General features: G+C 43.8%; 1 protein-coding gene across 2 annotated transcripts in view; it reads left to right on the top strand.

Annotated features, from left to right (window-relative positions):
• Window positions 1-21,139, top strand: part of NCS1 (neuronal calcium sensor 1) — a 63,692-nt gene extending 42,553 nt beyond the window's left edge. Inside the window, exons 3-9 of one of the 2 annotated variants that reach the window (XR_013169872.1) lie at window positions 1,780-1,918; window positions 3,432-3,510; window positions 4,548-4,636; window positions 4,970-5,047; window positions 6,992-7,109; window positions 20,236-20,354; window positions 20,580-21,139. Coding sequence is in view for 1 of the 2 variants with exons in the window: in XM_077147118.1 (XP_077003233.1) it covers window positions 1,780-1,918; window positions 3,432-3,510; window positions 4,548-4,636; window positions 4,970-5,047; window positions 6,992-7,090 (484 nt within the window). In the remaining variant the exon portion in view is untranslated. Of the gene's footprint in view, window positions 1-1,779; window positions 1,919-3,431; window positions 3,511-4,547; window positions 4,637-4,969; window positions 5,048-6,991; window positions 7,110-20,235 lie in introns of both variants that reach the window. The other variant, XM_077147118.1, reaches the window with a different exon arrangement.
• The last annotated feature ends 364 nt before the right edge of the window (window positions 21,140-21,503 follow it).

Raw genomic sequence — 21,503 nt, forward strand, 5'->3', positions numbered from 1 at the left:
TGTCTGACCACTCAAGGTGCCCTTGGGGCAGGGCAGAGAGGTGGCTTGGCCTTTTTTATGACCTTGTGCTACCATGAACACTGTTAGATGGTAATTAGAACTTCAGTCCCACCTGGGGATGGAAACGTCCCCACCATGATACGGCTCCCTCTTCTGTGGTCTCCCCCCAGCTTCACCCTGCACCCTTCCGGCACCACAACAACCTGTCCTCCACAAGGAACAGCTCCAACATTAGCAAATCTTGTTTTCTTTCTGTCACCTGATCTCCTGTCATTTAGGTTACGGAATTCCTGAGGCTGCCGCCTTTGGGTGCTTAGTGTGTCCCTTTAGGTCCCTGTACACGCGCATCCCCACCACGGGTCCCTGAGATTGTTCTCTAGTGGATGGGGAAGCAGTGGCTTCTCCACACTTTCCCTCTCTCCATGCACCCTAATCACAGCGCCACAAACGAGTTCAAGCCCGAAACCTCCGGACCCTCTCTTTGATGTTAGAGGGGAGAGGGGAGTCTTCATGCAGATTCCCAGTGAGGTCAAAGAATGGGTGGGAGCAGGTGTGAAAATCTCCCATGGTCCAGTTTCTCTAGGTACTGGGCTTCAAGGACTTGGGCAAATGACTTTGCTTCTCTGAGCCTTAGCTTCCCCCCTTTAAAATGGGCATCCCCACAGTCCCTTTCTCATAGGGCTGTGATGGACATTCAAGGAGCATAAGCTTTGCAAAGTTCCCAGCGAAGAGCCTGGCCTAGCAGAAGTGATTAATCATAGCTAATCTCTCCCTCTAGCTTCCCTTTGTGCTGGGGATTGTCCCCAGAGTAATGTTCATTCAAGATCGAGGAACCTCAGCTACGCACTGGAGCCAACTTGTGAATTGATTTGAAACAACATATTTTAATCCACAATAATAAAGATCATGCTGTTGATTAATTTCTATATGCCAGCCCTGTATCAAGTTGCTACATTCCTACAGAGTGGGTGTGATAACTGTCTCCTCTTCATAGATGAGGAAACTAAGGCTCAGAGAAGTGAGGGCTCTCGCCTGACATTGTACATCTAGTGAATGGCAGGGCTGGAAGTCAGACCACAAAGCCATGCTGCCATCAGCTGGCCAGGTAACTGGCAGGTCCTATGCTGGGCCCTGGAGATTCAGGATGGACACATCCAGTTGAAACAAAGCCAGGATCCCCTCTGTGCTCACTACACTGCACCAGTCAGCTTACACAGTTCCCTGTGCACAGAGGGGGTGGGAGAGGTGTGGGTCTGTGCAAATGGGGGGTAGAATACAGGCGTGTGGGAAGAGCCAGATGCTGGCCCCATACAGCTCTACCCACCAGCACTGCTCAGGTCTGTGTTGCTGGGCAGGGCTTGGTGGAGAAGGTGGGGGGCGGCGGGGGTGACTTGTGCTAGAGCGCAGCTTTGGAGAAGTTGTACATGTAAGTTTTGTTTCAGCCCTCTGTGCTGAAAATAGGGCTAAGTGGCCAAGTGTTCTGTGCTTAGTATTTGGGTTGATTCTTATGTCAATGCTGTAAGGTGAGTTTTCTAGGCCTCCTTATAGAAATGAGGCTCAGAGAAGTGAAGTCACTTGTCCAAGGTCCCACAGCCAGTGAGAGGCGGAGGTAAGGCTGAGCCCAGGTCTACGATGTTGAAGTCTGTCCCCAGGACTGCCATGTGGTAATGTCTCTTTGCACAGGGATTCACAGCCCCCTGCACTCTGGTAGGGGCTTCTGGTGGGTGGAGGATATTGACTTCTCTTTTCACCCTCTCTTGCCTGGTCTCTTTCCTCTAGGTATAAAGGCTTCATTAAGGATTGCCCCAGCGGACAGCTAGATGCAGCGGGCTTCCAGAAGATCTATAAGCAGTTCTTCCCATTTGGAGACCCCACCAAGTTTGCCACGTTTGTTTTCAACGTCTTTGATGAAAACAAGGTGAGCCAGGGATTGATGGGGCCTGCACCAGCCTGGGGTTTCCTCCCTCCTGCAGTAGCCTGCTCAGCTCCTGTAGGCACCCGCAGCATCTCCACACCCACTCTCTCTTGCACACGTTCCCTTTTGGAGAAGGAATACACACACAGGCACACTCACACACTTGTACACATATACGCAGACACATTCAAATGCATGCACATCTACACACAGGCATACACACACACACCCGTACACATGTACATAGTCATGTCACCACACACGCAGATACATGCACACACATGCACACATATACCGTGGACACACAAATACGTGTACACCTAGGAATGCACAGGGGTCCCCTGAACTTTATCTTAGAAACACAAAATGCAAATACCTTCAGGGATACCAACAGGATTACTAATCATAACTGACATTTACCAACATTTACCATGTGTTAAGCCCTTTACATGGATTGTTTTTATTGAGGACTTACAACCATCTGTGGGACACTTTTTTGCTTGTTTGTTTGTTTTGTTTTGTTTTGTTTTGGCATGGGCAGGCACTGGGAATTGAACCCGGGTCCCCAGCATGGCGGGCTAGAACTCTGCCTGCTGAGCCACTGTGGCCTGCCCTGTGGGACACTTTTAAAACTCCAGTTTTGCAGATGAGGAAACTGAGGCTCTGAGGATCGTATGATGTGGGGTCTTTGTGACAGCTTCTTTAACTTAATACAACGTTTTCAAGGTTTATCCGTGTGGTGTGCATTGCCCTCCTGGAGATGACCACTGCAACAACTGATATATCTCTTGTCGGTGTAGCCATAAGTCTTCCAGATTCTGTCCCACGAAGGCATTTTCCCTGGCTGCATAGTATTGATGCTTGGACTTACTGCAGCTTGTTTCTGTGCTCCCCTGCTGTTGGGCACTCAGGTGGTTTCCATTCTAACATGTTCTGGCTTTCTGTCCAGGCACCCCGGGCTGGGAGCCACACTACCTGGCTTTGCTCTGACATGTGGGCCCCTGGCAGGCCTCTGCCCCTTTCCAGGCTCCAGTTTCTGCCTCTGCAAAACAATAGGCTGGCTTAAATGATCTTTAGGGTCCTTCCTTCTGCAAAAACCTCTGAGCCTGTTGTTCAAGGCTGAAGGTATTTCTGGGTGGGTCTTGTCAAGAGAGGGTGAGTGTGTTTTGGGGTGACCTCTGGCTTGGGGCTCCACTGGGGAGGTTCCAAAGTATTTTGTTGTATCAGAAGTGGACTCAGGCTCTCCCCTTAGCCTTTCCTTTCTCTCCTGCTCAGCCTGTCCCCTTTCTAATTCCTTCCCCCACCACCTTGCTGTGCCCCAGTCTCAGTCTCTTTCATCTCCCCCTTCCTTCTCTTGTCACCTCAACCCTTTATCTCTGCTCTCTTCTCTTGGGTGTCCAGCAGCCATGGATTTCTGGCCCCTGCTGCTGCCCGTCACGACCTGCCTGAGGTCTGGCCTGGCCAGGTGGCCTAGCAGTGACTGAGACCACCCCTCTCCCTCTCTCTCTCCTGACAGGACGGGCGGATTGAGTTCTCTGAGTTCATCCAGGCGCTGTCAGTGACCTCAAGGGGAACCCTGGACGAGAAGCTGCGGTGTAAGTCTTGCCCTTCGGCCGTAGTTGGGCAGCTGCCAGGAGGTCCCAGGACAGAAGGGAGGCAGCCCTTGGCCCCTGCCAGCAGGGGTGCCAGACACCCTGTGGCAGCAGCCCCACAGAGGGCTTCCCTGCTGGGAGGGCCCCGTGGTGGCCTCTGGGCCGGCGGGCTCTGTCGGGGGTCCAGGTATGCAGGAGACAGTCCCATTGGGGCCCCATGTCTGGCTGGTCCTGCTCACATGACAGAATAACCAGGCCAGGCCCTCTGTTCAAGATTAAGAGCATGGTCCAGATGAGGTCAGAGGAGGTCTCTGCTGGAGGGACTGGACTGGAGGAATGAGCTTCAGTTAGGTCAAGTGGACAGAGGATGGCAGTGGGGCAGCGGGCAATGTGGCATGGAGACAAAGACCCAAGCTGCAGTGCTGGAGCCACCATTTAGTTCTAATATTATAATTCCTGATTTCACTCAGTCATTTATTCCTCCTTTTACTCCTTCACTCAACAAGTGTTGCCCAAACATTACCCAGTGTTGGCACTGAGCAGGAGACTGGGAATCTGCTGGTGAATAAGACGGGACCCTGTTTTCATAGACTCAGTCAGTCTAGAAAGGAGACATTTAAATAATCTCATAAAATTGCAACTGAGGCAGAAAGGGGGGAGATGGGAGCCTTGGTAGAGAAGCTGACCTTGTTATGAGTCTGACCTCTGAAGAGGAAGAGTTGGCCACCTTATGTGAGGGAAGAAGGAGGGAAGAAGGTTCCAGGCAGGGAACAGCATGTGTGAGGCCCGTGGAGGGAGGGACGGGAGGAAGATATAGAGGTGAGCGTGGCTAGAATGCAAGGTGCAGGAAAAGGAATCGCAAGGAGAAAAGGTAAAAACAGTTTGGGTTTGCTTCACCAGCAATGAGAGACCCCTGCAGTTAGCCCTGGAAGTGGTGTGGTCTGTCCCTGTCAGTGGACTGGGGCCACCTGGTCCCTGGCTGCGCGTTGAGCTGCAGGGAGGAGAGGAGGTGTTGAGAAGCCTTGGCTGGTTGATTGCAGGGGCCTTCAAGCTCTATGACTTGGACAACGATGGCTACATCACCAGGAACGAGATGCTGGATATTGTGGATGCCATTTACCAGATGGTGGTAAGGGCCTGGGCTCTGTGGGGCGGGGGTGGCAGGGGGACATCAAATGTGGTGACTGGCCCTTGTCCAGAGGAGCCACCTGGGCAGTTGCTGTTCTGCCTGGCGTCACCCTGTACATCTCTACCTTGGACAGGTGGGAGGTGGGAGGCAGATAGTGGGGTTGGGGTGGGTGAGATATTCCAGACCAGAACAACAGAGATGGTGGAGGCTTGGAGGGGTGGGTAGGCCATCCTCATCTGGAACCAGCTCAGGTCTGGGAGGCAAAGGTTTGGCCAAAAGCTCAAAGCCTGGGCGTCCAGGGGCCCGGCCTACCACCTTGTCCGTCCCTGGCAGGGGAACACTGTGGAGCTGCCCGAGGAGGAGAACACCCCCGAGAAGAGGGTGGACCGGATCTTTGCCATGATGGACAAGGTAAGGGCTGGGGTGGGGCCGGTCCTTGGCTGGGGGAGTTAGGGTGCCAGGAGTGGGCAGGCTGTGGAGACCCTGGGGACTGGGCCTGGTTTTACCACTGATTGCCTGTGGGACTGGCTCAAGGCACGCAACCTGGTCTGATGTCCTGTTCCCCGGCCGCAGCCACGCCCGTCGCGCTTGAAGTAGGTCTGCCTGATACTTTGTCTCTCATCGAGGGTTCTTAATCCCACCCCACTGGTTTGGTTTGGTTTTTGCTGTGGACCTCTTTGGCATTCTGGATCTATGGACTTCTTAGAATAATGTTTTAAAATGCATAAAATAAAATTCTTGGGACCGCAAAAGTAATTATTTTGCGATATAGATGTAAAAGTATTAAAAATAATTTGTGATATAGCATGTGGGCTTCTTTGTTAACACATTCAATAATAACTCAGGTAACTGTGAACTAGTGATAAGAGTACACGGTGGCTGTAGCCACCTCAGTGTGTTAGGAAAATCGCAGTGGCCCCATTGCTGACAGCGTCCGGTGCTGCTGGTTCTATTGGGGATTGCCTCCTACATTCATTGTTGAAGGAAAAGCTAAATGTCAGTTAGGGATTAGTGAATACAAAGACTGAATTTTTTCCCCATCCAGGTTCCAAACCTGCTGAATTCTATTCATGAACCCCAGACTAAGAAACTCTTTCTTCAAATCAAACTTTTTTTTTTTTAACCGAGACTGCTTTGTTTTAAATGGGAATTTGATATCATGATGGTAAGGAAACACAGTATTGTTTGCCTTAAAAAAAAAAAGGATACAAATAATCCAATAATTACAGTGAGATGGAGTTTATTAATACATTTTCACTTGATACAGTTACTTGCCCTGAAATCTTTGAGCTGGAGGTCTGCACATTCTTAGTTAAAAAAGGGAAATTAGCACAAGTTAGAGAGGTGTTAAAGACAGGCTAGCCTCAGAGGGAGCTAGTCTCTTTGTAATTATCAAAGGATTTACGACGGAAAGTAGAATGAGAGATACTCACTTGTTCCCAGTGCGATTTAATAGTGCTTAATGGACTCCTTAGATCTGCCCTGTCCACATCTCCCTTATATTGGGAAACAGGGCAGATCCTGGAGTCAGACTGACTTGGGTGTAATTTCTGGCTTTCCTTCTTCTCAGCTATGGGAACCTGGGTAGTTGATGGTGCCTCAGTTTCCCTGTCAGTAAAATGTGGGTGAGAGCAGCACCCTCTTGCTAGGGCGGCTTTGGGGATTCCCTGGGGTCAAGTCTAGCTCAGGCTGGGTGTGCAGAGGCCATTCAGCATTGCCGATGTGGCCAGAACCATTGGCATTGCTTTCCCTCTCTGGGTCTCAGGAGGTGAAGTGGGTGGTCCCCAGGGAAGGGATTCTGGCTCTAGCCACCCTCTCCCCCAAGAAACTGCAAAAGTCCCTCTGTGCCCTGGCCTGAGTTCCACCTAGTGCAGTGTGGGCTGCTCCAGGAATGGTTTAAATACCCCCAGAGAAATGTGTTAGGCTCTTAGCCCTTTCGGCTAACCACCATTCCTGGGAATTAATAATAGAGATAACAAAAACTACAGAGTTATGGAGTACCTCCAGCGTGCCAAGCACTTTATGTGGCTGAAGCTCACAGAGCCCTCACCCCAATGCCTTGAGGAAACTGTGTAATTACCGGGGATAATCACATGGCCATTCCCCGATGAAGGAACAAAGGCCCAGAGAGGTGGATCACGTGCCCAAGGCCACCCAGCAAGTGTCCAGATCTGTTGCCAGTTCTTATCTAGCAAGCCGCACTGCCTGCCTCTTGATCTGATTTTAGAAGCTCTCTTGGAAACAGCCCTGCGTTGAGCTTGGGGTGAGCGTGGGGGTGTCGAAGGCCCAGGTCTGCAGGCCCTGGCCTAGGAGGCGATTGTCCCTCCACCTTCAGCCGCTCTTCTCTGCCTACAGAACGCCGATGGGAAGCTGACGCTGCAGGAGTTCCAGGAAGGATCCAAGGCAGACCCCTCCATCGTGCAGGCGCTGTCCCTCTATGACGGGCTGGTATAGTCCAGGGCCCGGAACCGGGGTGAGTGGAGGGGGACTTGGAGCCTGTAAGGGAGGGGTGGCAGCCAAGTACATGTGGGGGCATAGCCAGGGGGGAAGACCTAGGAGGCAGGGCCTTCAAATCAGCCCTTCTGGGTTATGCCATTTTTGTACACTTAGGTTCAGCCTGAGAGTTTACTTGAATAGACATTCCCCTGGCTTTAAAACACTTTGAAAGTCACAATTCTCTTTTAGGGGCAGGTTCTGGCGGAGCAGGGGTTGCCATCCCTTCTCTGAGTGGCCCCTGGCTTTCTTGATCAATAGCTCATAATTGGCTTCCTTTTTTATCCAGTTGGATTGGATTTAAGTGCAGAATGATAGCATACCCCAGCAGAGGCCTCTGTTGCCAGTAGAAAACTCTCTTCCTTTTTCTTCTTTCTTATCCTCTTACCTCTCTTTCTGCCTCTTCTCTGTTATGTCCTCCACATTAGCTGACTGTCCAGTCATAAACATTCTCTTATTTTAGAAACATCTTTTATTGTGAAATATAGCATATATGCAAAAAGTGATAAATTTCAAAGAACATTTTAACTAGTAGTTATAGAACAAATTTCAAAGTATGGTATGGGCTACAGTTCCACAATTTCAGATATTTTCTTCTAGTTGCTCTAATGCACTAGAGACTAAAAATAAGTATCAATATAATGATTCAGTAGTCATAATCATATAATAAATCCTGCCTTCTCTGTTACCACTTCTCCCACACATTTGATTCTTCTCCCAAACTTTTGAGATATTTGGGCAGGGACCCTTCTAACATTTTCATGTTGAAAGGGGTATCTACATTATGAGGTAGAGGGTTGATGCTCTTGGCGAGACTGGTACCTCTGGGTTTCAGCACTAATCTGGCATAGGAATAAGCTGGATGTTTACAGTTTCTGCAAAATAAACCTAGTGAGTGAGACTTTTATATAGTCTCAGATAAAGCCCTGGGTATTCCTTAGGGTTTTCAGGAAACCCTAAGGAAAGATTGGGGCTCGGCTTACCGTGCAATTAGCATTATCTAGCTGAAGGCTTGCATAAGGAGTAACTTCCAGAACAGCCTCTCAAGTCTATTTGAAATCTCTTAGCCACCGAAACCTTATTTTGTTCCATTCCTTTTGGTAAAGAAGGCATTGTCAATCCCATAATGCCAGGGCCAAGCTCATCCCCGGGAGTCATGTCCCATGTTGCCAGGGACATTTATACCCCTGGATGTCATGTCCCATGTAGGGGAAAGGGTAATGTGTTTATTTGCATAGATGACTTAGGGAGAGGGGCCACATCTGAGCAACAAAGAGGTTCTCTGGGGGTGACCTTAAGGCATAATTATTGGTAGGCTTAGCTTCCCTGTTACAGAAATTAATTTCATAAGAGCAAGATTCAAGATTGAGGATTTGCCCTATTAACTTGGGAATCCCTAATGCTTGTGAGAGTATTAGGAATTTCCAAGTGGGAAAGTTTAATAGATCCATACTTTTTTTTCCAGTCCTCAAGGGGCTTTCCAAATATTTTTTTATTATCTGCCCAACATACTCTTAAATGTATGAGGTATCACTTCAAGCTATACAGAATTACAAGTTCTCACTCCTTGTTCTAGGTTTCATGTGTTTAAGTTGTTTAAATGAACTGATCAGACAGGTTATTAGATTGTGTGCTACAGAAAACTTAAATTTTGGACAAAATAAACATCTTTTCCTTTGGTCTCATATAGAAGGTGAAGTTTTAGAATACAGACAATATTATCCTTTACCCTGTCTTCTGATTTGCCTTTGTTCCAACCAGATCAGCTTCACTTGTATCTCTAATTGAAGTCTGATCTCTTTTTTGGCTTCTTTAACAGTTGCTATATGGAGCAATGCTGACTTTCAGAGCTGCAGAACTCTAACTCTCAGTCTTAGTTGTCACAAAGGTACCCAAAATTCCAGGGAAATACCAGGTTATACACATTGACCACAGCATCTCAAAACTTAGAAATAACACTTAAAATTCAGGAATAAATGTGACTGCTGTAAGAGCTTACAATCTAGGCCCTAATTTCCTTATAAATACTTTCTAAATGAGAACATACAATATTTGTCCTTTTGTTTCTGGCCTGTTTTGCTCAACATAATGTCCTTAGGATTCTTTCACTTTACTGCATACCTCATGACTTCATTCCTTTCTGTAGCTGCACAATATTCCATCATATGTAAACTCCGTAGTTTGTACTTTTGCTCCTCAGTCAATGCACGCTTTGCCTACCTCCACTCATTGGGTATCTTGAATAATGATGCCATAAGCATCACTGTGAAAATGTCTATTCAAGTCCCTGCTTTCAGTTCTTCCAAGAATATTGTTAGTAATGGGATTGCCTAATCATGTGGTGACCCTATATCTAGCCTCCTTTGGATCCACTACATTGCTTTTCAGAGGGGCACTTTGCTTCACCATTCTGCTAATGTACTAACATCGAATAAGTATATCTCTCTCTCCACATTTTCTCTAGCACTTGACTCTTTCTCTTGATTTATTTATTTAGAATTTGCAGATTTTGATGAGATATATTCATATAGCATATATTTTATCCAAAATAATGTCTCACAGTATCCTCACTTAGTTGTACAATCATCATCACTCTCAATTTTAGAAAGTTTTCATTGCTCCAAAGAGAAAAATAACAGATAAGCACACCCTCACCAAAAATAAAGCCCAAACATTCACTTAAATGCTTACCCCTACCCCCAATCATTTACCCCTAATATTGTTGTGGTACTAGTGAGGTATTCAAATATAGCCCACAGTATGCAATAGATAATTTTCCCATATACCTGTCTATTATTAACTCTCTGTACAAGTGTCATATCTTTGAAGTAGTTCATGCAACTTATAAATAATAATGTAAATAATGCCACTATGAACACTGGTGTGCAAATATCTGTTCATGACACTGTTTTCAGTTTTTCTGGCTATATACCAAGTAGCGGTATTGCCGGGTTGTAAGGCAATTTGATATTTAATCTTCTGAGGAACCACCAAACTGTCTTCCACAGCATCTGTACCATTATACATTCCCATCAGCAGTGAATAAGCGTTCCAATTCCTCCACATCCTCTCTAACATTTGTAGTTTCCTGGTTTTTTAATGGCAGCCATTTTTAATAGGTGTACAATATCTCACTATGGTTTTGATTGCATTTCCCTTATAGCTAATGAAAATGAACATCTTTTCATGTCTTTTTAGCCATTTGTATTTCCTCTTTGGAAAAATGTTCATATCTTTTGCCCATTTTATAAGTCAGTTGTTTGTTCTTTTGTTGTTTAGTTGTATGATTTCTTTATATATGCTGGCTATCAAAACCTTATCAGAATGTGGTTTCCAGCTATTTTCTCCCATTGAGTTGGCTGCCTCTTCACCCTTTTGGGAAAGTCCTTTGAGTCACAGAAACTTTACTTTTGAATAGTTTCCATTTGTCTGTTTTTTTCTGTAGTGCTTTAGGTATAAGATCTAAGAATCTACCTCCTATTACTAGGTCTTGAAGATGTTTCCCTATATTTTCTTCTAGGAGTTTTATGGTCCTGGTTCTTATATTTAGGTCTTTGATCCACTTTGAGTTCATTTTTGTATAGGGTATGAGGAAGGTGTCCTCTTTCGTTCCGTTGGCTATGGATATCCAGTTCTCCTGGCCACATTTATTGAAAAGACTATTCTGTCCCAGTTCAGTAGATTTGGAGGCCTTGTCAGAGATCACTTGGCCAAAGATCTGGGGTCTATTTCTGAACTTTCAGTTTGATTCCATTAATCAATATGTCTATCTTTGTGCCAATACCATGCTGTTTTGACCATTGTGGCTTTAAAATAAGCTTTAAAGTCAGGAAGTGCAAATCTTCCCACTTCCTTCTTTTTTAGGATGTTTTTGGCTCTTTGAATCCATGTTCCCTTTCACATAAATTTAATATCCAGCTTTTCCAAGTCTTCAAAGTAGGTTGTTGGAATTTTGACTGGTATTGCGTTACATATGAAGATCAATTTGGGTGGAATTAATGACATTTAACCTTCCTATCCATTAATACAGAATGTCTTTCCACCTATTTAGCTCTTCTTTGATTTATTTTAGCAATGTTTTGTAATTTTATGTGTACAGGTCCTTTACATCCCTAGTTAAGTTTATTCCTAGATACTTGATTCTTTTGGTTGTTATTGTGAATGAAATTTTTTCTTAATTGCTTCCTCAGTTAGTTCATTACTTGCACATAGAAACATTGCTGATTTCTGCTTATTAATCTTGTATCCTGCCAATTGGGTGAATTTATTAGCTCACGTAGCTTTGTCGTAGATTTCACAGGATTTTCCAAGTATAGGATCATGTCATCTACAAATAATAACAGTTTTATTACTTCCTTTTTGGTTTGGATGCCTTTTATTTCTTTTTCTTGCTTAATTGCTCTAGCTAGAACTTCTAGCACGATGTTAAATGATAGTGGTGACAGAGGATATCCTTGCCTCATTCCTGATCTCAAGGAAAGGGCTTGCAGTCCCTCACTACTACGTATGATGCTTGCTGTGGATTTTCCCATATATACCCTTTATCATATTAAGGAAGTTTCCTTCAAGTCCTAACTTTTGAAATGCTTCTATCAGAAAAGGATGCTGAATTTTGTTGAATTTTTTCAGCATCAATCAAGATGATTTTATGATTTTTCCCTTTTGATTTGTTAATGTGGTGTATTACATTGATTGATTTTCTTGGGTTGAACCACCCTGGCATTCCTGGTATAAACCCCACTTAGTCATGATGTATAATTCTTTTAATGTGTTGTTGGATTCGATTTGCAAGTATTTTGTTGAGAATTTTTTGCACCGATGTTCATTAGGGAGATTGGCCTATAGTTTTCCTTTCCTGTAATATCTTTATCCAGTTTTGGCATTAGAGCAATGTTAGCTTCAAAAAATGAGCTAGGTAGTGTTCCTTTTACCTCATTTTTTTTTTAAGAGTTTGAGCAGGAATGATGTTAGTTCTTTTTGAAATGTTTGGTAAAATTCCCCTGAGAAGGGTGGTGTGACAGTGGCTCAGCAGGCAGAATTCTTGCCAGCCATGCCGGAGACCTGGGTTTGATTCCCAGTGCCTGCTCATGCAAAAAAAAAAAAAAAAAAAAAAAAAAATTCCCCTGAGAAGCAAACTGGCCCTGGGCTTTTCTTTGTAGGAAGATTTTTTTGATGACTGATTGAATCTTTTTATTTGTGATTGGTTCTATTTCTTCTTGAGTCAGTGTAGGTTGTTTGTGTGTGTGGTAGTTAGATTCAGTTGTCAACTTGGCCAGGTAAAGATGCCTAGTTCTGTTGCTGTGGACATGAGCCAATGGCATGTGAACCTCATCTGTTGCTGATTACACCTGCAGTCGGCTAGGAGGCGTGCCTGCTGCAATGAATGATGTTTGAGTTAATTGGCTGGTGCTTAAACGAGAGAGTGCAATGGAGCACAGCCCAAGCAGCCCAGCATACCTCATCTCAGCACTTGCAGCTCAGCCCAGGCCTTTGGAGATGCAGAAAGGAATCACCCCAGGGAAAGTTGTTGGAACCCAGAGGCCTGGAGAGAAGGCCATCAGAGATCACCCTGTGCCTACCCACATAAGAAAAAACCTCAGTTAAAAGTTAGCTGCCTTTCCTCTGAAGAATTAACAAAATAAATCCCCTTTTATTAAAAGCCAATCCGTCTCTGGTGTGTTGCATTCCAGCAGCTAGCAAACTAGAAAGGAATTTGTCCATTTAATCTAAGTAGTCTAGTTTGTTAGCATACCGATGTTCATAGTATCTTCCTCAGATTTTTTCTTTATTTCTTCAGGGTCCGCTGTAATGACCCCCCACCTTCTCATTTCTGATTTTATTTGCATCCTCTCTTTTTTTCTTTGTCAGCCTAGCTAAATGTCCATCAATTTTATTGATTTTCTCAAAGAACCAACTTTTGGTTTTATTGATTCTCTTTTTTTTTCTCCAATTCATTTATTTCTGCTTTAATCTTTGCTCTTTCTCTTCATCTATTTGCTTTGGGGTTAGTTTGCTGTTCTTTTCCTTGTTCCTCCAGGTGAGCAGTTAAGTCCTTGATTTTTGCTCTGTCTTCTTTATTAATATAGGCATTTAGGGCAATAAATTTCCCTCTCAGCATACCTTTGCCATGTTCCATAAGTTTTGATATGTTGTATTCTTGTTTTCACTTGTCTCCAGATATTTACTGATTTCCTTTGCAATTTCTTCTTTGACCCACTGATTGTTTAAGAGTGTGTTATTTAACCTCCATATATTTGTGAAAATATATTCTGGTTCTTTGGTGGTTATTGATTTCCAGTTTCATTCCATTGTGGTCAGAGAAAGTGCTGTGAATAATTTCAATCTTTTAAAATTTATTAAAATTTTGTGTCCCATCATATGGTCTATCCTGGAGAACCTTCCATGAACACCAGAGAAGAGTGTATTTCCTGCTGATTTCAGGTGTAATGATCTATATATGTCTGTTAGTTCTATTTCATTTATTGCATTGTTTAGGTTCTCTGTTTCCTTATTGATCTTCTGTCTGATTTCTTTCTCTATAGAAGAGATTGGTGTACTGATGTCTCCCACTATTATTGTTGAAAGATCTTTTGCTTCCTTTACCAAAGGAAGTTTTACCAAAGTTTGCCTCATGTACTTTGGTGCTCCTTGATTGTGTGCATAAACATTTATGATTGTTATTTCTTCTTGGTGAATTGTTCCTTTTATTAATATGTAGTGTTCGTCCTTGTCTCTTATGGCATCTTTGCATTTAAAGTTTATTTTGTCTGATATTAGTATGGCTAACTCCTGTTTTCTTTCTTCTTTTTTTTTGGTCACAACTGGCATGGACTATTTCCAGCCTTTCACTTTCAATCTATTTGTATCCTTGGGTCTCAGATGAGTTTCTTGTAGACAACATATAGATGGATCATATTTTTAAAATCATTCTGCCAATCTATATCTTTTATTTAGGGAGTTTCGTCTGTTAACATTAAAAATTATTACTATAGGGCGGGCCACGGTGGCTCAGCAGGCAAGAATACTTGCCTGCCATGCCAGAGGACCCGGGTTCGATTCCCAGTGCCTGCCCATGTTAAAAAATAAAAAAAAGTTATTACTATAAAGGCAGTTCTTGAATCTACCATCTTATCCTTTGTTTTTTATTTGTCAGATATATATATATTTTCCCTCCCTGTCTCTCTCTCTTTTTATACTTTAATTTACCCTTATGAATACTCTTCAATTCGGTGCCCTCCATCAGACCTCTCTCTCCTGTCTTATTTTCAGCCAGCAGAACTCCCTTTATTATTTCTTGCAGGGCAGGTCTCTTGTTAACAAATTATCTCAGCATTTATTTGTCTGTGAAAATTTTAATCTCTTGCTTACTTCTGAAGGACAATTTTGCTGGATAAAGAATTATTGGCTGGAAAATTTTCTCTTTCCGTATGTTAAATATATCATATCTCTGCCTTCTTGCCTCCATGGTGCCTGTTAGTCTGAAGTTGGTCTTAAGTGGGTTCCCTTGTAGGTGGTGAATCGCTTTTCTCTTGCTGCTTTAGGTCTTTCTGCATCTCTTCAGCATTTGACAGACTGATTAGTATGTGTCATGGAGTGGTTCTATTTGGATTTATTTATTTGGGGTTCTTTGGGCTTGATTTGCATTGGGTTGGGAAGCATTCCCTAATTATTTCCTCAAATAATCTTCCTAGCCCTTTACTCTTCTCTTCTCCTTCTGGGACATTAATGACTGTTATATTTGTGTTCTTCATGCTGTCCATCATTTCTCTGAGATCCGACTCAAATTTTTCCATCTTTTTTGCCATTTGTTCTATTGTGCATTTGAATTCAGTTGTCCTGTCCTCTAGTTTGTTTATTCTTTCTTCTGCCTCTCCAAATCTGCTGTTGTGTGTCTCTAGTGTATTTTTAATTTGATGTACAGTATTTTTCACTTCCATAAGATCTGCTATTTTTCTATTTATTCTTTCAAATTCTTTTTTTTCGGTTTTCTAGTGTCTTGATATCCTTTATGTGCTTCACCAACCCACTAAAGTTATTTGGGAGAGTTTATGAACATCTCTGATTAGTTATTCCAAGTTCTGTGTCTCCTCTGGTGTTTTAATTTAGTCATGTGGCTGGGTCATATCTTCTTGCATCTTCATGTGCGTTGTGACTTTCGGGTGACTTCTTGGCATTTGAGTATCTTGATAAGCTTGTGTTGTGAGCTTATTTCCCTCTAAGGATTTTTAGCTGCTCGGGTTTGCAGTGAAGGTCGGCCCTTCGTGCTTGGTCTGTCAGTAATTCCCTGCCAATCCAAGACCAGAACCTCATGCAGGAGGTGCAACTCTAATTGAAGATCTATTAAAAACTAGGCAGATAGTCAGTTTGCCAAAGTGCATTTTCCCTGAATTCCCAGAAGATGGCGCTCCTGGGCCACCTCTTCCTCCCAGGCCCACCTCTCCCCAACTACATCAGCCAGCCAAACAGGATTGAGGCCAGGTGCACATGCGGTCAAGGCTGCAGGTCTCCATGCTCGCAGACAGCCACCAGCCCCCGGGCTGGGGGTTGGCAGTGTGCCCCTTGGCAGAGAATCCACTTTTGGGCACGATGGGTCTGGTAGTCCCCAGGCTTCTGTGTGGAATAAACCTCAGGCTGTGGGACTGAGTATTTCAACTTCCCCTGCCCACAGCCAGCCTGGGAGTGCCTCGAAGTGCAGTGCAGCTGGTTCCTTCATCCCTGCCTCTCTGTCCAGGCAAGCAGTGAGTGCTCTGGGCCTCTGTGGAGAAAGGATAGAGGTAGCAAGACCCAGAGAGTCTTTTTCACTAGCCAATTTTCAGATCGGCTCTGCTTTATGTGCCCCCTCCTCTCAAGGGAAGTATCCCCCAGTCTCCACCAAAACCAGGCACTCACAGTGTCCTGCCTCAGGGGTCAGGGGTAGGCACTGTGCACTGGCGGCAAGTTCTCTGTGCATAGGTAAACCAAGTCTGCTGGCTTCTGGGTTCCCCAGAGAAGCTCCCAGCTACGGAGCTGAGAGGGAAGACCTCCCAAGCTGGCTGCAGAATCAGGCAGGAGTGCGGGAGCCCACCACTCCTTCAGCAACCACTCCTGCCTGAATGTGGCAGCCCACCCCAGGCACAGTCACAACCAAGTAAACTTATCATGTCCTCTCAATCTTAGTTTCTCTGCTTTTTTCACCCAGGTCCTCCATATATAACGTAGAAGTCCCTCTCTGGTCACTTGTACCTGGAACGACTCTCCTGGTTGTTTTCTGTTACTTCTCCAGTTGTTTCATGGAGTAGGGGTGAACTCAACCTACCCTATTCTGCCATCTTCCCAGAAATCCCATAAACATTCTTGTACACGTCTTTTGGTGAACAAATATATGCATTCAATTGGTATATAACTAAGAATAGATTTTCTGTGGTATAGAATACGTGTATATTCAGCTTTAGTAGGGACTATCAAACAGTTTTCGTAAGTGGATGTACCATTTCATACTCTCATAGTAGTGTAGTGAACTGAATCTACAATTCAGTCTGGGGTCAATTGGCATCTGTATGTTATCTTGCAATCCCTGAAAAAGGTATACCTTTCCATTTATTTAGGTCTTTAAAATCTTTTCTCTATAAAGTTTTATTGTTTTCAGGTCAAAAGTCTTTCACATCTATTGATAAATTACTAGATATTTGATTTTTTTTTTGCATGGGCAGGCTCTGGAAATTGAACCTGGGTCTCCAGCTCAGCAGGCAATAATTTTTGCCACTGAGCTACCATCGCATCGCCCTAGATAGTTGATGTTTTTGATGCCATTATAAATTGTAATTTTAAAACAGTTTTAAAATTAAAACTGTTTGTTTCTGGTTATAGAAATTCCATTAGTTTTATTGACCGTACATCCATGACCCTGCTAAATTTGTCTGCTAAACCTAAGAGTCTGCCTTAGACTCTTCTGGATCGTCTACATTTTATTTCTTCCTTTCCTATCCTTATGCCTTTGCTTCTTTTTCCTGCCTCGCTGTACCAGCTCAGCCCTCCAGTGCGGTGTGGCCTAAGGGTGCTGTCGATGAGCACCCACATCTCAGTCTCAGTCTCTAGGGAAAGCCTTCAATAACTTACCATTAGCTCTGATGCTTGTTGTAGGTCTTCTGTAGACAGACTTTATCAGATTTAAGAAGTTTCCTTGTTTTCTAGCTTGCTATGAGCTATTTGTTTAAAAAATCATGGTGTTGAATTTGTTTTTCTGCATCTATCATGAATGTATTTTTCTGCATCTTTCAAGATGCTTATGTGATTTTTCTTTTTTTTTTCTTTTTGTTAATATGATGAATTGTACTGATTGAGTTTTGAGTGCTAAGCCACCCTTACTTTCTTAGAAAAAACTCCACTTGGCCAAGACGGGGTATCCTTTTTATGTATTGCTTCACTTACTGATAGTTTCTTTAGGAGGCCTACACTTATTGAAGCTTCTATCACTGTTTTTCTTTTACACAAGAAATTCTCTTTCATCGAAGAGAATTTAGAAAATATATTTAAAAAGAAGACCTCGATAATAAAATTTATTTTAAAATACGTTCACATAGAACCCAGGTACAATCACTATGAGCATTTTGTTGTACACAATGAATTAAAAATTTTGAACATTTACAAAAACTTAATGCTCAGTCACTAGGTCACAGATGGACATGTAATCAAATACAATTTGTAAAGGAACCATCTCAGTCATTTCTATAATCTCACAAATGTGGGCCCCTGGAGCACGTGGATCTGTTGTCTGGCTCTTTGTGACTCACCATCACAAGTGGTCTCGGTGGCAACTGTCACATGACACGTTGCTTAGTTTCCTCAAGGCCGTGGGAAAAAGTGATACAAATGTGGGTTTTCCACACAAGAAAAAGTCATTTGCTATAATTAATTCTTAGAGTATGCAATTATTTTTGAATCACCCATTTGCTTTTTTTCTCACAGGTTTCTATGAATATATATGTATATATATTTCCTCAGCAACATTAAGTCCATACCATATGTTGTTACTTGCTTTTTTTTTTTTAAATGAACAACTTAGAGAAAACGTTTTTTTTTCTTTTGGAGATTCAGCATAAAAAAATAGATTTTTAATGTGTGTTGCCCTATTTGATTTAAAGGTCACATCCTGTTGAATACACACTGGCTTTCCTGAACATGATTTGTATGGACATACAGCTTACCTTCACCAGTGACATGTTGGCCAAGAAGATTTGACTGTTTTCATGACAAGTTTTACAGAGTGGAGTAAGGGCCCTCACATGAAGTGACCTACCTTTTTATAGTTCTGCCCTTAAATTGCCCTCTTCCTTCTCTAAGGCTTTTCTTAGCACCTATGCAATAATTATATCCAATATATATTCTATCATTTTTGTGATGTATTGGTCTGCTCAGATCTCTGATGTATCACAATTCTAGAGAAATTACCTTTATATCATTTTTGAATTATTTAGGACTGCAGTCATGAATATTTCCTATAACATTAAATGTTGCCAGAGATCAATTTTAATAGATGCAAAGTATTCCATTATATGCCTGTATCAAAGCCAGTCTTGTGTGGGGCACATAGATTGTTGGCAATTTGGGAGAGGGATTTAAAGAAAAAAGTTTTTACTATGGAAACATTCACACACAATGGAAGAGAGAATAGTGTAGGCAAACTCCATGTACCTGTCAGTCAGTTTCAGCCTCACCAAATCATGGCCAATCTTGTACCATTTTCATCCCCTCCCCCTACAACACACACATGTACCCAAACTAGGTTATCTTGAAAAGAATTCAAGATATCATATTTCATACACAAATATTTCAAAATGTATTTCTAAAAGATAAGGATTCTTCAAAAATAATCCACAATGCTAAAAAAAATTATTTAATACCATCAACTCTCCATTTGGTTTTCCAGTTTTCTGCTATCCTGCAAAATGGCAATGCTTTCCTTCATTTATTAGCTGAATTCCTTCTACAAAGAAAAACTTCTCCTCGTTAACTATTTGGTTACCATGAGGACTAATTTTTATAGGAAAAGCAGAATAAATGCTTGAGTTTTTCTCTTTACTTACCTGCTTTTAAAACGGTGAGCTAGCTTCTATCATCCTTTAGAGATGACCAATACAGTTTAATATATATATATATATCAGTATGAATTGATGCATTTAAAAGTATTTGATGAGTTTCATGTTTGCAGTTTTTGGCTAGTAGAAACAAAACTACAATGAACATTCTCTCCCATGAGCCTTCCATCAAATCGTAGTCACAGCTCTCTTGACTCCACCAAACTATTGCAGGAAGAACAGGTCAAATCAAAAGTGCCCACAGTAGTTCACTGTGGGGGGCCAAGGATGCAGCGGGTTGTGCAGCCAAGGCTCCCGGCACAACATGGGGAACTGGAAGGCAGAGAAGACCCCACCACCTTGCGGTGCTTTGTCCTCTCTCTGGGCCACGGCTCCAGTTTCCTCTCTTCTATGTGAGCCCCTCTGCTTGACTCCTTTGTCGCCTGGACCTCCATGGCCAGACCAACTGCGGTCCTGGGACTTTCCTTCTCCTTCAGGACCATCAAGTAGTTTCTTCCAGTTTCTCTAGTTCTTATTCCTAAAAGAGGAACCTGATTGGCCAGATAATTTTTCAAGTCATCCCAACACTCGTCAGGAATAGGGCTGCCTCGGGGTCAGGTGCTTACGCCGGCCCAATCACGGGTGGGGGGCAGAGACACATGACTTAGAACGGGGCTCTTGAGTCGGTGCCAGGAAGGATCTGTGGCACAGAGAGTAACAATATGATCCTTCCTACCTTCTGGATTATTTTTAATGGTTGCAAAACATTTTATTCCATGGGTGTGTTCTAATTTATTCAACCAGTCCCTTGATATCGGACACTTAGGCTGTCCCCCTTTTTTGCTATTATAGATAATACCAAAGTGAACATCTTTATTTTTTTCTTGAGAATAAATACTAAGAATCAAATGGTTAGCTCAGAGAGTGTGCCCATTTGGGAGAATTCTGAGCCATAACGCCTCGTTGCCCTCTAGTGGGTCCGTGCGCCAGCCTCGTGCCAGTGAGTCCCTGGCCGCCAGCTCTTAACCTGCCTCGTTTCCTTGTGTCTTCCAGATGCCTGGGAACCACTCGCCTCCTCCCGCGCCATGAGGCCACCTCAGCCCTGACCACCGCCCTCCTGTGTCCACCCCGCCTCTCTCCGCATCCACCCGCGGCAGGGCTGCACTTGAAATGTGAGGCCCTGGCTCTCCTCCTGCCTTCCCTGCACCCACCCGCCGCCTGAAGCCACTGCCTCCAATTGCCAACAATCTCTGCTTGTGGGGGGTGGGGGGCACAACGAAACAGAAACGGCCGTAGCCCTCTGCAAAGCCAAGGACTCCGCTGCTGCACAGGCAGCCTCTCGGTTCCTCCTGCTCTCTTGCGCGTGTGCTTTATTATTTTTTTTTAATTTCAAACAGACATTCAAAACAAAACAAAACAACTACCTTCGGTTCAAGAAGATACAGAATGACCGACAGAGAGAAGGCCTCGGGGACCTCAGAGACCTCAGCCTCCCACCTCGTCCTGCCGGCAGCCCCCGAGGCTGCTGGGAAGTCCCGGCCTCTGCCGCGGTGCGCAGGCGCGCTTGGGGTGCCTCCGCCTGATTCACGCTGTGGTCACTCTGTCCTTTAGCCCCAAAACCATCTGCGTGGCTAGGATGATGACTTATGATGATGATTATTTTGTGAAAACAGTATTGTGCTTTTTGTGGGAAAAGTGAGGTTTTTTTTTTATACATATATAATTGATATCTTTTATTTATTGGTTGTTAACTGATGCTGCTGCCTCGTGTGTCCACATCTCCAAGGGATGCGGGGCCTCGGGTTTACATGTGCACGTCCTCGCCCGCCTGCCCCACACTCACTTGGGAGGATGGTGGCCTCCAGCGGCCAAGAAGCCAAAAATTTTTTTTTTCAGATACTGTGTTCGATGTTTGGAGAGGGGAAAGATGGGATTCTTAAATGGCCAACGCACTGTTCCCTCTAGTCTGAATGCCTCCTTTCTTTTCCCTGATCACTTTCCATATCCCTCTCCATCCCGTGTCTTCCTCGGCGATCCCTAACATGCTTTCTGAGGGAACATCTTTTGATTTCTCAGCGTGTTTCCAGAAGCATGGAAAGGGGGGAGGCTTGTCCTAAGCTTGGGAGCCAGGAAAGGGGATTGCGTACACAGGTGGAGGGTAAGTACAGGCGTTCTTTGCAAGCAAGTTAGCAGAAGTAAAGGATGCCTCCACCTCCTTGATTTTTTTTTTTTAAATAGTCTGTAAGCTCTCTCCCTTTACACTTTCCTGCCTTCCTATCTGCTTTTACCAGTGGACCATGTGGCATCCTTCTTCCCTATCT

This window comes from Tamandua tetradactyla, chromosome 2 (genome assembly GCF_023851605.1).
Source record: "Tamandua tetradactyla isolate mTamTet1 chromosome 2, mTamTet1.pri, whole genome shotgun sequence".
Taxonomy (NCBI): Eukaryota; Metazoa; Chordata; class Mammalia; order Pilosa; family Myrmecophagidae; genus Tamandua; species Tamandua tetradactyla.